The 14,767-nt window shown below is 45.3% G+C and overlaps 1 protein-coding gene across 2 annotated transcripts; it reads right to left on the reverse strand.

Annotated features, from left to right (window-relative positions):
• Positions 1-10,029: 10,029 nt before the first annotated feature.
• On the reverse strand, positions 10,030-12,271 carry LOC112305631 (pulmonary surfactant-associated protein A-like). Of its 2 annotated transcripts, none has more exons than XM_024561421.2 (4): positions 12,172-12,271; positions 11,715-11,765; positions 10,873-10,950; positions 10,030-10,406 (listed from the first exon to the last, which is right to left on the reverse strand). In XM_024561421.2, the coding sequence occupies exons 1-4, from the start codon at positions 12,269-12,271 to the stop codon at positions 10,030-10,032; spliced, it is 606 nt and encodes a 201-aa protein (XP_024417189.2). The 2 variants fall into 2 exon arrangements, with proteins under 2 accessions (XP_024417189.2, XP_024417191.2); XM_024561423.3 differs by having other exon boundaries at positions 11,715-11,825; positions 12,100-12,271.
• Between the last annotated feature and the right edge of the window lie 2,496 nt (positions 12,272-14,767).

Consider the following 14,767-nt stretch of genomic DNA (forward strand, 5'->3'; position numbering starts at 1 on the left):
GACTGAGTTGTGTGTCTCTGGGGTGGGGGCTACTTCTCCCACTTTGCCCCAGGCCTGACTGACACCTCCCCCTCATAGGTGATCCATTATTCCCACTTTTCTGACACCCCAAACCTTACCCTGTTGAGCTCAGTCTCCTGGAAGAATCTTGGACTGAATTGTGTGGCTCTAGAATGGGGGCCATTTTTTTCTTCACATGCCTGACCAGTGCACAGCCATCCCTTCATGTGGCCAAATCTCAGGCTATTTGGGCATGATAAGCTCTGCTGGCATCACCCTGATGACTCCCTGAGACTCTACCCTACCACAAAAGTCTGTGGGCACCTGTTGGCTGACTGCTAGAATTAGTATACCCTGGGACATTTGCTGTGTGGTCTTAGATCCAGCACTGGCACTGAGTTTGAACCTGTTTCATTCTGGTAAACACCATTTTCCCCTTCCTGGTGACTCACTGAGAACATACCTCATGTAACTAGAGTACCACTACAATCTCTTCAGTGACTGAACAAGCCTATGAGGCAGCCAGCAGGTAGACACAGTCAGAGGAGGATCTCCGGGTGCCTTGGGAGTTTGCTGGCCTTCCCTTGGACCTGGTGCTAGTAAAAGCTGGCTTTGTTGTACAGGTTGGTCCTTCCTGCACACACCCAGGCCCAGCAGAGGCAGCCATAAAATGCGGATCACTTTGTAGCCCCAAACAGGTTTCCTAGGGCCAATCACAAGCACTGTGTGACATTGGTCTGCATCACAGTCTCTCCCAAGGGACCCCAGAACCAACATATCCAGTGACCAGCTTCAGACATCATAGCAGGATCCAATTAACTTCACAAGTGGAATATCCAAAAGGACATCTTGGCAGGCACAGATTCTACTGAGGTAATTCCACTCTGTGTGGTCAGCAGCTCATATTCTGTGATTGGGGTTGATCCTCAGAGCCAGCCAGCCTGAGAGTCACCCTTACACACAAATGAGCCAACAGCAATAAAGACTCAATTACAACAGAAGGGTCCATATAACCCACACAATGGACATATGTGGAGCACCAAGATCAGGCAATCAAGAAGACTGTGCCACTGAGTCCCACAGGATACCTACTACATGAGGTCAGCCTCCAAAGAGTGGAAATCATAGCAAGCCTACGTAATATATAGAAACAAATACAAAAACACAGCCAAAATGGGGAGGTAAAGAAATAAGCTCCAAATGAAACAACAGGAGAAATCTTCAGAAAAAGAGGTAAATGAAATGGAGGCAAGTAATTTACCAGATATAAAGTTCCAAAAAATGGTTATAAGGATGCTCAAAAAACTGAGTAAGACTTAAACAAAGACATAGCAAGCATAAAAAAGACATAGAAACACCTTTTAAAAACTCAGTCCCAAAAGAAGGATATACTAGAAGGTATAACAATAGGTTGGATGGATGGAACAAAAGATCAAATCAGTGATTTGGAAGACAAAGTAGCAAAAGCACCCAATCAGAGAAGAAAAATGAAAAAAGAATTTTTAAAAATGAGGATAGAGACTTGGGAAGGTGGCGGCGAGATAGGTGGGAGCAGAGTCCACTTCCCCTCAACACCAGGGAAATACCTAGCTGATCTGAGGAGCAGAGCAAACAGCCAACAGTATTCCAGCATATATGAAGATCGGAGACCAAAGATAGAGGACATTGAAAGATCAGACAGTAAGAAGAGTGCTTAAGGACAATAAGGTCCCTGGGACCAGTCCAGGGACGAGGGTGGCTGAAGCACGGGCCCGGGTGCAGGGTCTGCTGCAGGATTCTTGGGAGAGAGCCAGGCTGGGCTGTGTGAGCAGCCAGGTGCTTGTTTGGACCAGGGGTGCTTGAATAGGAAGAATTTCTCAAAAAGGAAAAGAAAATAGAGGCACTCAGCAGCTAGTTAGAGAACTCTCCACAGCAGCCTCGGCCTCTGGCGCCCCTCCCCCCTCAACCCCTGTACTGTGAATGCGGAAAAGCAGCCCCAGCGCTCACCTGAAGCCCGGCTGGAACACACCCAGATTAGCGGACTGGGGGCCCACAACTGAAACTCTGGGTGAGCATGTGCCCTGATAAGTGGCCCGGCTGCCTGGGCGCACAGACAAAAAGCGCCTGGGTGGGCGTGCACACTTAAAACCCCGGCTGGGCGCCCACACCTGAAACCTAGGTGGGTGCGCACCTGGATCAGTGGCTGGCTGCCCCCTCGCACAGACACAAAGCGGAGATCGGCAGCCAACCCAGGCCCAAAGCCCAGATCGGCCACACAACCCCATCAACCGCCTGGCTGCCTGCAGGCGACCACACCCAAAAGCACTGGTTCTAAAAAACTCCTACCTAGCCCCTGTGCACGGAGCCCTGCAGGGCCTACTGGAGGAAGGCAGAACGCCCAGCAGAGGGGAGCTGCAGGGCTAGGGGACACTGCATTCCCCGGAAAGACTCAACCCAGTAGGGGGATGAACCACCCCGTAACAGCACCGAGAGCCCCTAGCATCTAAGACAGCAAAGAGCAAGAAGGTGGACTGTGAGTTGCCCCTAATTGGTGCAACTCAAGGACAGCACAACTGGTGAACTAAAGGCCTAGTGGGGAGCAGAAGGACACTGAGGAACTGGACTGGAGGCTGAACAACAGCGAAGAGTGTGGCTCAGGAAGGGAGAAAAGTGAAACCAATCCTTCCAACCACCCCCTCCCCTTGCACAGACAGGACGACCAGCAGAACTAACCTGACTGGTTTAAAGCCAGCAGAAGACTTTTTTTCTTTTCCTTTTCTTTCCTCCTTTCCCACTGAATTCCTTCTTCCTTTCTGTCCTTCTCTCTTTCTTTTATTCATTCTTTCTTCCATCCTTTACCTTTTTAATTCCTTCTTCCTGCCTTCTTTTATTTATTCTTTTATTTTAATTTTTGTTAAGATTCCTTATCTTGCCTCTGATCTTTCTTTATGCCTTCTTCCTTCCTTCTTTTCATTTTCTATTCCCTTTTTCCATCCTTCCCTTCTTCTTTTTTTTTCTTCCCTCCCCCCCTTTCTCTTTTTCCCACAGCTGACACAAGAAAACCTGGAGTGCTGAAAAGACCAGAGTTAGACCATGTTACACCCATAAATGTCAGCTCAAGACCAGTGAGCGCAGGAGATTAAGGAGACAGCACCACTGAATCCCATTGGCATTCTACCATACAAGTTCATACCATAAACCCAGGGAGTCAGAATAGATCAATTTAAGAAGCAGAGGCTAACAAGAAGAGTCTCACAAACAATGGGGAGACAAAGAAACAATCCCCAAATGAAAAGAAAGGAGGAAGCCTCAGAAAGAATGCTAACTGAAAAAGAGGCAAGTCAACTATCAGATACTGAGTTCAAAGCAATGGTTATCAGAAAGCTCACTGAGCTCACAGAACACTACCAGAAACTACAGGGAAACTACAATGAACTCACTGCAAACTATATCAACATGAAAAAGGAAATAGAAACTATCAACAAGAGCCAAGAGGAAATGAAGAATACAATTTCTGAATTGAAGAACACAGTAGAAGGAATGAAAAGCAGACTTGATGAAGCAGAGGATCGGATCAGCGAGCTGGAGGACAAAGTAGAAAAAAACACCCAGAAAGAGCAAGAAAAGGAAAACAGGCTCAGAAAGAATCAAGAGGCAATAAGGGAAATGCAGGACAACATGAAACGTAACAATATCCATATAATAGGAATACCAGAAGGAGAAGAAGAAGAGCAAGGGATAGAAAACCTGTTTGAAAAAGTAATGATGGAAAATTTCCCTAATCTGAGGAGAGAAAAAGTCACCCAAATCCAGGAAACACAGAGAGTCCCAAGCAAGAGGAACCCAAAGAGGCCCACTGCAAGACACATCATTATTAAAATGGCAAATTTCCAAGACAAAGAGAGGATCTTAAAGGCAGCAAGGGAGAAACAGGAAGTAACATAAAAGGGAGACCCAATAAGGTTAGCAACTGACTTCTCAATGGAAACGCTCCAAGCCAGAAAAGAATGGCAAAAAATATTCTAAGTAATGAGAAACAGAGGCCTGCAACCAAGACTACTTTACCCAGCAAGGCTCTCAATCAAGATAGAAGGCCAAATAAAGAGTTTCCCAGACAAAAGAAGTCTAAAAGAATACGCTTCCACCAAACCAGCTCTGCAAGAGATGCTAAAGGGACTGCTTTAAGGAAAGGAAGGAAAAGAGAAAGACAGAGGAACACAGGTAGGAAATAATGGCAATGAATAACTACCTATCGATAATAACCTTAAACGTAAATGGATTAAATGCTCCAATCAAAAGACATAGAATAGCTGAATGGATAAGAAAGCATGACCCACACATATGATGCCTACAAGAGACCCATCTCAGGACAAAAGACTTACACAGACTGAAAGTAAAGGGCTGGAAACAAATCTTCCAAGCAAACGGACAGGAAAAAAAAGCAGGGGTAGCAATACTCATGTCAGACAAAATAGACTTCCAAAGAAGGGCCATAAAGAGAGACCCAGAAGGTCACTTCATAATACTCAAAGGAAGAATCCACCAAGAAGACATAAACATTGTAAATATATATGCACCCAACATAGGAGCACCCAAATACATAAAGAAAATCTTGGAGGACTTCAAGAAACATATTGACAGCAACACAATTATAGTAGGGGATTGTAACACTCCACTGTCAAAGATGGACAGATCTTCCAAACAAAATATCAACAAGGATATTGTTTCACTTAACAATACCCTAGAGGAAATGGACTTAACTGATATATATAGAGCTTTACATCCCAAGGAAGCGAAATACATATTCTTCTCAAGTGTACATGGAACATTTTCAAACATAGACCACATGATAGGACATAAAGCAAGCCTCAACAAATTCAAGAATATTGAAATCATATCAAGCATTTTCTCTGACCACAAGGGACTGAAACTAGAAAACAACCCCAAAGGAAAAAACCCAAAACACTCAAAATCATGGAGACTGAATAGCATGCTATTAAACAATGAATGGGTCAAGAACGAGATTAGGGAAGAAATCAAAAACTTTCTGGAAACAAATGAAAAAGAACTCACAACAACCCAAAACCTATGGGACACAGCAAAGGCAGTCCTGAGAGGGAAGTTCATAGCAATACAGGCCTACCTTAAAAAGATAGAAACATTTCAAACAAACAACCTAACTCTTCGCCTACAAGAACTGGAGGAACAACAACGAAGACAGCCCAGAGCAAGCAGAATGAAGGAAATAACCAAGATGAGAGCAGAGTTAAATGACATAGAGACTACAAGCACAATTCAAAGGATCAATGAATCCAGGAGCTGGTTCTTTGAAAATATAAACAAAATCGACAAGCCTTTAAGTAGGCTCATCAAGAAGAAAAGAGAGAGGATCCAAATAAACACAATTAGAAATGAAAGAGGAGAGATTACAACTGATACCACAGAAATACAAAGGATTGTAAGAAATTACTACGAAGAACTGTATGCCAAGAAATTTGAAAACCTAGGTGAAATGGACACATTTCTAGAAAAATATAATCTTCCAAAACTGAATGAAGAAGAAGCAGAAAACCTGAACAGACCAATAGCAGCAGACGAAATTGAAGCAGTCATCAAAATACTCCCAACACACAAAAGCCCTGGACCAGATGGTTTCACAGGAGAATTCTACAAAGCATTTAAAGAAGAGCTAAACCCTATCCTTCACAGACTATTTGAAAAAATCCAAACTGATGGAAGACTCCCAAACTCTTTTTAGGAAGCCAGCATCATCCTAATCCCAAAACCAGATAAAGACACAACAAAGAAAGAAAACTTCAGGTCAATATCACTGATGAACATAGATGCTAAAATTCTCAACAAAGTATTGGCAAACCGCATCCAGCAATACATTAAAAAGATCATACACCATGACCAAGTGGGATTCATCCCAGGGATGCAAGGATGGTACAATACTCGCAAATCAATAAACATAATACATCACATCAACAACAGCAAAGACAAATATCACATGATCATATCAATAGATAATGAAAAAGCATTTGATAAGATACAGCACTCATTTCTGATAAAAAACACTCAGCAAAGTGGGAATAGAGGGAGCATTCCTCAACGTAATAAAGGCCATATATGAGAGCCCTACAGCCAACATCATACTCAATGGACAAAAAGTTAGAGCTTTCCCACTAAGATCAGGAACAAGACAAGGATGCCCTCTCTCACCACTCCTATTCAACATAGTACTGGAAGTCTTAGCCACAGCAATCAGACAAGAAAAAGCAATAAAAGGCATCCAAATTGGAAAGGAGGAAATGAAACTATCACTGTTTGCAGATGACATGATAGTGTACATGGAAAACCCTATCGACTCCACCCAAAAACTACTCGACCTAATAAATGAATTTGGCAAAACAGCTGGATACAAAGTCAATACTCAGAAATCAAAGGCATTCCTGTGTACCAACATTGAAACTGCAGAAATCAGGGAAAAAAATCCCATTTGATATAGCAACAAGAAAAAGAAAGTGCCTAGGAATAAACCTAACCAAGGAGGTAAAAGACCTGTACTCATAAAACTACACAACATTGAAGAAAGAAATTAAGGAAGACACAAACAAATGGAAGCATGTACCATGCTCATGGATTGCAAGAATTAACATCATCAAAATGGCCATACTACCCAAAGCAATGTATAGATTCAATGCAATCCCTATTAGAGTACCCATGGCATATTTCACAGATATAGAACAAACATTTCAGAAATTTATATAGAACCATAAACGACCCCGAATAGCTGCAGCAATTTTGAGAAAGAAGAACAAAGCAGGAGGGATCACAATACCTGATACCAAACTGTATTACAAGGCCGCCATCATCAAAACAGCCTGGTACTTACATAAAAACAGGCACATAGACCAATGGAACAGAACAGAGAGCCCAGAAATAAACCCAAGTCTCTAAGGTCAATTAATATTTGACAAAGGAGGCAGGAGCATAAAATGGAGCAAAAACAGCCTCTTCAACAGATGGTGTTGGGAGATCTGGACAGCTACGTGCAAAAAAATGAAACTCGATCACCAACTTACGCCATACACGAAAATAAACTCAAGATGGATAAAAGACTTAAATGTAAGTCGTAACACCATAAAAGTCCTAGAGGAAAACATTGGCAGGAAAATCTCAGACATTCCACGCAGCAACATCCTCACAGACACATCCCCTAAAGCAAGGGACATAAAGGAAAGAATAAACAAACAGGACCTCATCAAAATAAAAAGCTTCTGCAAGGCTAAAGAAAACAGCACCAAATTACAAAGAGAACCAACAGTATGGGAAAACATATTTGCCAATGATACCTCAGACAAGGGCCTGATCTCCAAAATATATAAAGAACTCACACGACTCCACTCCAGGAAGACAAACAACCCAATTTAAAAATGGGCAAAGGACTTGAACAGACACTTCTCCAAGGAAGACATACAGAGGGCCCAGAGACATATGAAAAGATGCTCAGCATCACTAGCAATCAGAGAGATGCAAATTAAAACCACTATGAGGTACCATCTCACACCAGTCAGAGTGGCCAACATAAACAAATCCACAAACAAATGTTGGAGAGGATGAGGAGAAAAGGGAACCCTAGTGCACTGTTGGTGGGAATGTAGACTGGTGAGGCCACTGTGGAAAACAGTATGGAATTTCCTCAGAAAACTAAAAATGGAACTGCCCTTTGACCCAGCAATTCTGCTGCTGGGATTATACCCTAAGAACCCTGAAACACCAATCCAAAAGAACCTATGCACCCCAATGTTCATAGCAGCACAATTTACAATAGCCGAGTACTGGAAGCAGCCTAAGTGCCCATCAGCAAACGAGTGGATCCAAAAACTATTGTACATTTACACAATGGAGTTCTATGCAGCAGAGAGAAAGAAGGAGCTTATACCTTTTGCAACAGCATGGATGGAACTGGAGAGCATTATGTTAAGTGAAATAATCCAGACGGTGAGGGACAAATACCATATGATCTCACCTTTAACTGGAACATAATAAATAGAAGAAAAAAAAGGAAACAAAATATAACCAGAGACATTGATGTTAAGAACAATCTAACAATGGACAGGGGGGAGTAAGGAGGGGACAGTGAGGACAGGGGATTACAGGAACTACTATAAAGGACACATGGACAAAATCAAGGGGGAGGGTGGAGGTGGGGGAGGGAGGGGGGTTTGGCTGGGGTGGGGTGGAGGGATGGCAAGATAAGGCACACAACTGTAATTGAATAACAATAAAAAATTTAAAAAAATAAATGAGAAAACATCAATTTTTAGAGATTTATAGTGTTTATCTGTAAAATAAGGATCATATACTTTTCCTTCTTGCTCTTTGAATTTTGGGGAAGGCTCAATAGTTGTCTGCTGGCCCCTCAGCTCATGTAAGAAGGTGACCAGATTAAAAATTACCATTCACAAAAGAGTGAAAAATATTTCTGCTCATTCCCATTTGGCTTTGTGGGGTTTGATCCAAAGCTTACTGTTGCCTAAGAAAAGAATTATATACAGTGAGGAAGAGTATTCAAAGATGAGAAGGTGGGAGAAGTGGGGACCTTTCTGAAATGGGCCATGTATATGGTTGCCTTCTTGAGCCAGTAGGGATATGATACCATTCCTACAGAGCACTGGGGCATAGTCCCATTCCATGCATACCTGAGACTGGGGTGGCTCCCAGAGACCCAAACAGGGTCCTGGTTATAGAAAACATCTGGGTGGCTGAGTGAGAAATGGAAGACATGGTATCACCAGACAAAATGGACTACATAGACTTAGAGCAGCAGTTATCTTCATTACAGCCATCAACACTGATATTCTTCCAGATGTTTTCTGTATCTCTTTATTTGCCCATAAATCCTGTGAGTGGAGAGCAAGTTGCCCTCCCACTCAACAAAGCAAACCTGAGACTGAATTTTCCATTTTTTAGGTAAGTGGGGGCTCAGAGCCAGCTAAATTGATTTATAGAAATACAGAAATGTAATGTTTCTTGGAACCAGACCAATGGAAGCTGATGTTAACACATTCATGAATTATTACACTTAAATCATCTCTATTCAGTGAGAGAGTAGGGCACATATGATTATAAGCTTCAGATCCAGGTAGATGGGTTTGAATCAAGTCTCTGCCACTTGCTCTATGTAATAAAACTCAAAAACATTTAACTTCTCTAAGTTTTAGTGTCCTCATATAAAAGACATGGAAAATAATGCTGGTCCCATGGCATGTAAATATTTAATATTTTATTTTCCAGAAGTGCTTGTCAAAGTGTTTGGTACATAGCATGCGCTCAATAAATAGTAGTGTGATGAGTGGTGTGAACACCTCATGAGATCTGACGTTGTGTGGAGATATGGCCATCAGCCGGAAGTTACTTGGGTTATATTTGGGGTGGGGGTAAGATCTTCTCTAGAGGTATAGGTTATTTGCTTTTAGGTCAGGGAGTTGAGTTGGCACCCAAGACTCAAGGGAGTAGATAATATACACCAATCACTATGGTTGGGTTGGTCTTCACTATGCTGGGGCACCAGTGGTGCTTTGACCTCACGGAGAGCTGATTCTATCATGTGCTCGACCAGAACTGCTAAATCATTATTAGACTGGGTAGGAGGTGGGCTGCAGAGAAAGTGTAGAGGGGGACAGGAAGCAGGCACCTTCTGTGTGATTTTGGAGGGAACTTCCATCCTAGCACCTCGCTGTTACCATTTATAAATGAAGGAAGAAAGGAAGAAAGAAGTCTTTGTCTCTTGGCACAGGGCTAAATTAGGAGTGGCTGCCTAGAGTGCAGTGCTGAGAAGGAGCTCCAGGGGGTGTGTCAGACTGATTAGTGATCTAGGGGAAAGAGTCAGGGCTCTGCTCGGGAGAGGAGTAGCCTACAACTTGAATAGCCACAAATAAATTTTGTTACAAAGGAGTTATAGCATTTCATATATCAGGCAGATCTGCAGGATGGAGGCTGAAAGGCAAGGGAGGGCCCTATCTCCCCCATGGCCTTGATGCATGGTCAGAACTCACAGATGGCCAGTCGGTACTGCAGGCAGCTCTTATCATTCCACTGCCCATCTGTGTACATCTCCACACACTTCTCTTTGCCCTGACCCCTAGGCTCCCCTGGGTACCAGTTGGTATAATTCACAGGGGCCCTATTCAGGTAGTAGAAGACTCCAGAGGTAGGGTCCCCGGCCAGACCCAGGTAGGCATAAGTATTGTGCTTCTTCACGATGCTTGCAATGGCGTCATTCTCTTCTGGACTCCTGGGGACTGCAATGCTGCCACCAACTCTGTCACATAACTCTCTAATGGCATCAAAATTGGCTGAATGTCCATCGGTGGAGAAGACCTTCTCTCCCACTCTCAGCATGGAACCCTGCAAACTGAGGACTGAGAGAAGAGGAATATGGGTCAGGACACTGGCCTCTTTGTCTCACTTGGACTCTGCCTTTATACTCTCTCCAGTCTCTTCATTTCTGCCTCTCTCTCTTCCCTCTGTCCTCCAATCCTAGTCATTCTAAATTCTCCTCTGTGCTTTCATCATCCTATTCATTCACTCATACATTTAACAATTATTTTTTTAACTCTCTTGTTATGTGCCAAAAACTGAAATTTCCTAGGATTCAATACAAAGCCAAATAGGCAGAGAACTTGCTTTCCCATGACATGAGGAGCTAATCTATGTCCACCTCTGGCCCTTCTGGGCCATCAAAGACATCAGAGAAGGGAAGCATCATTATTTTCCCCAAGATATGCATGTCCACACCCATTCTAGGTTCTGGAGCCTGGTGCTGAAGATGAGAGGAACTTAGGGAGAGCCCCACCCTGTCTTATAAGCCCCTAAGGGGCCCCTTACCTCCTGTTGACTGCAAGATTTGATGTCTCAAGTCGTGGAGTGTGTTTTGGAGCTCCTCATCTAGATAAGCTGGAAGCCCTGTAGAGAAAACCCCATACAGGATGAGGGCAAGCCAACAGAGACCTCCAGTTGCTGCCAAGTAGGTGTGACACCAGCTGCAAGCCTGACATTCTTCTCTCTACTTGTCCATACCCACTGTGCAGGTCCTAAGTTGTAAGGGTCCATTACACTGGAGTGTGTTTCCACACTCCCAAAATACATATCCTTTCATGCAGCCTTGCACCTGCTGAGCCCCTCTCCACTCTCCTCTCCTGTCACAGTCTTTAAGGGCTCTGTCTGTTCACTTCTGTGGGTTTCTCTGGTTTCTGCACAGAGGTCCCTCCCCCCCCTCCACCAAGGGCAAGTGTGGTTCTCTCTGTACTTTTCTGATGGACCTTGATTACTATTCAGAGCTTTGGAGTTTCCCTCTGCATATGGGGCTCCCAATCACACCATCTGCTTGGATCTTTGGTCCACAAGACCCACTATACTTTTCAGAATGCCCCCTAAGAAATGCCTCCTCTGCCTCCCAGTACTTCTCCCTCTTCTATATCCATCACCCTGTGCCTCCCTTACAGCAGCCATGATGCATGGAGCACTTTCGACCCCCATCAGTCCCTGCACTGTGGCCTATTACCCATACTTTTCTAATTTCTCTCCACAACCTCATCATCTCTTATTTAGATTGAGCAATATGCCCTTTGGGGGCCTCCACAGTTTTGTCTGATCCCCATCATCTTTCATGTGACTATGTCATGGGCACTGTTCATGTTGCCATTGCCTGCCTTCCCCAACTTGCTCACCTGGAGGGCCCCTCTCACCAGGATCTCCCTTTTCTCCACGCTCACCAGGGGCTCCAACCGGCCCATCACGCCCAGGGAGGCCTGGCATTCCTCCAGGGGGGCCCATGGGGCCTGCAGAGAGAGGGGGATGTGAATATATGATACCTATCACCCACAACAGGGTTGGATTAGTGTGCCTGGACCTCCATTATCAGCCAGGCTGACTCATCTGTTAGCACATTAGGCACCTTGAGGAGAGACCCTGCAGGGGTGTTGCAGTCTAAGGGCTCCAGGAAACTCCCACCATCCAGCTGACCCTTGGACCCAGTCCAGAGCCCTGAACACCCTGGGCTTCTGAAAACAGGTTACTGTCCCTCAGCTGAAGAAGGGATCCCCCAGCCAGTACCTGGAGGTCCAGGGTCTCCTTTGATTCCATCTCTTCCATCTCTGCCTGGCAGGCCATGGGATCCTGGAGTGCCAGGGATGCCCGCGCTTCCAACACAAACTTCCTTCACTTCGCACTCAATGCCAGAGACCACCAGCAGGATGAGGGAGAGGGCCAAAGAGCACAGCAACATGGCTCCTGTTCCAGCTGTTCCTTCTGCAGAAAGGAAGGGCTGCCAGACCATCTGAAGCATTTGCAAAAGTCTCCCCTTCCCTCCCACAGCTGAGCCTCAGGGCCAGGGAAGGTATAGATAGGAGCTCTGGGAAGACTAAAATTATCCTTGGAAACTCCTAGCATCACCTGGCATCTAACATAGTCTCATGCCCCATTGCTCTGGCTTTAGGTGGTGTCATACCTGGGCAAGTGAGGAGGTATAGGGTAAAGAGATCTGGAGAGGCAGAACACCTAGGTTCTAATGAAGTCTCTGCTTGTACCTTGCTGTGTGACTATGGGGAACTCACTTCATTGCTAACTTCAGCTAAAACTTCTGTGCTCTGGAGACAATCCTGACCTGTCCCTCCCGAGCTATTGGGAAGAGGATGTGGTCACGCACTCACTCATTTACTCCATCTCTTATCCTTTTAGCTACCCTCTTTTCAGGTTGTAAGGGATCATGTTCCTGAGGATGAATGAAGATAACCAGGGTCCATGGCCTGGACACTCCAAAATGGTCAATGATGGAGAGACTCCATCCCCTGCTAGGGTAACCCCTTCTCCTTGGGAGGCTATACTCTGCTCCCCTGTCCCCTCAGCAGGCCCTGCTGAGCTCCTGGTGGGAATGGACCTAGCTGAGGAACCCATCGAGGTGTAAGGATATTTGCAAGCCCTTCTGCTTGCACCATAGTTAAAATTTTGTGAAACAATTTCAGGGGTGTGGGTGGAGGCCCCCTCTTTCCCAGCCTGGCCCTGAGTTAAGCCTGTGACTGCTGGGCTGGTTCTCACTGTCTCCAATGCATATACTGGGGAACACCCAGGAGATGGGGCTTAACTCACCTACACACACAGAGCTTACGTGGATCTCTACCTCCAGGCCAGAGTGGAGAGGTGGATGGCATCATTTATACGGATGCAGACTTCCCCTGCAGCCTGGAGAGGTTCCTGTCACAAGGACCTCTACTCCAGGGAGGGCCAGGCAGGAAGAAGTCTTATTTACACAGCACATTTCCTCACAGAGCACTCAGGCTGGAGGGGCACTTAGGAAACCTGCTAAGGAGAAACTTCAGGTCTGTAAGAAGGGAAATTCCTCATGGGCTGGAGACTACCCACTCCCCATAACCAGTTTCCAAGTAGTGCAGGATGAGAGTACTTACACAGAGCTCAATGGGGGCACATGGCAAGGAGGCCCTCCCCCACCTGGACTTCGCCCCACTATCTTGGCTGGTGATACATTTACATGCAAGGATCATCACCCCCCAAATGCCCACCACCAGGAGAGAATATCAAGGCTGGACTCTTTTCCCAGGAAAGCAAAGAGGCAGATTAACAGCATGCAGGGATATCTCCATGTGACTCCTCTCTGGGGCCATGCCAGCTCCAGAGCCTCTTTAGCTCTTGGAAGATTCCATGTGGTTCCAGACAGTGGAGATTCAAGTTGAGGGTGGTCAGATTGATCTGGAACAAACAGTCTGTCATGGGATGTGCCACAGCACTGAGCTCCCAGGTCTCCCAGCTCCTGCTTCTAGAGCTTGTGGCTGAGTTGGTGGCCACGTGGTTCAAAGTGACAGGTAATGACAGTGGCATCACAGGTAACGTATATTCCCCTTTGCTCTGCATTGACAGATTCAGCTGTGGGGAGGCAGGGTAGGGCCTGAAAGTTACAGGAGAGCAGCAGGCTCTGCCTTTGGCCGTGGGCGATAGCCGATAATCTGCAATGGTGACGTGTTTAAGTGGTGAAATAATATGTGAAGCCCTAATTCATGATATTCCTTATTCAAGCCACTTGATTAGGAGGGAATCTCAAACAGTAGGATTGGTAACAGTGCAGAACTAAGACAAGAAAAAATTGCCATGCTTACTTGTTAGTGGTTTGAAAAGTCTTGAGATCCTCAGAAAGAGCTGGAGAACTTTTGTAGAGTGGGAGCTCAGCTGATAGAACCCCACTCCTAGGGACAGGAAGCCAGCCAGAGCTTACTTGGAGCACTGAGTGCTTTCAGCTGCCCAGCCACTGCCAGTCATGTGCCCCAGTGTGGGTGCCGGGCCAAGTGGGATGGAGGAGCCCGGGCCAGGGCAGGGCCAGGGTTGGTGGGGAAGCATTTCCATCAAAAGGACTTCTACTCTGGTTGGGGGAGGGAGGCTGTTCTGCAGGTAAAGGAGCAGGAACAGAGATCTTCTAGGGCAGATTTTGAAGAGTCTGGAGAGAGGTACCTGGGATGTCCAGGGCCATGTGCTTGGAAGGGGAGGGTGTGGATTTGGGAGCCAGAGAGGCCTGAGTTGAAATTTGGAACTGCCACTTATCCATGTGACCTTGGTCAGCTCATATAAATGTCAGCCTTGGTTTACTCTTTTTATTATTATTCTAAAGCAATATCAAAAACTTATAGAAAAGTTGCTGGTTTAGCACAGATTTTTTTTCTGAACCCATTAAGTGTAGGTAGCCAATACAATACTCCATCACCCCAGAACTTTCACA

Source organism: Desmodus rotundus, chromosome 4 (genome assembly GCF_022682495.2).
Source record: "Desmodus rotundus isolate HL8 chromosome 4, HLdesRot8A.1, whole genome shotgun sequence".
Classification (NCBI taxonomy): domain Eukaryota; kingdom Metazoa; phylum Chordata; class Mammalia; order Chiroptera; family Phyllostomidae; genus Desmodus; species Desmodus rotundus.

Bases quoted from the DNA above. Each gene is read 5' to 3' on its own strand.
- LOC112305631 (XM_024561423.3), bottom strand. From the start codon at position 12,271: ATGTTGCTGTGCTCTTTGGCCCTCTCCCTCATCCTGCTGGTGGTCTCT. The intron at 10,951-11,714 runs GTGAGCAAGTTG...TTTTCTCTACAG, and splicing joins TGGTGAGAGGGGCCCTCCAG to GGCTTCCAGCTTATCTAGAT. The intron at 10,407-10,872 runs GTAAGGGGCCCC...CTCTTCTCTCAG, and splicing joins AATCTTGCAGTCAACAGGAG to TCCTCAGTTTGCAGGGTTCC.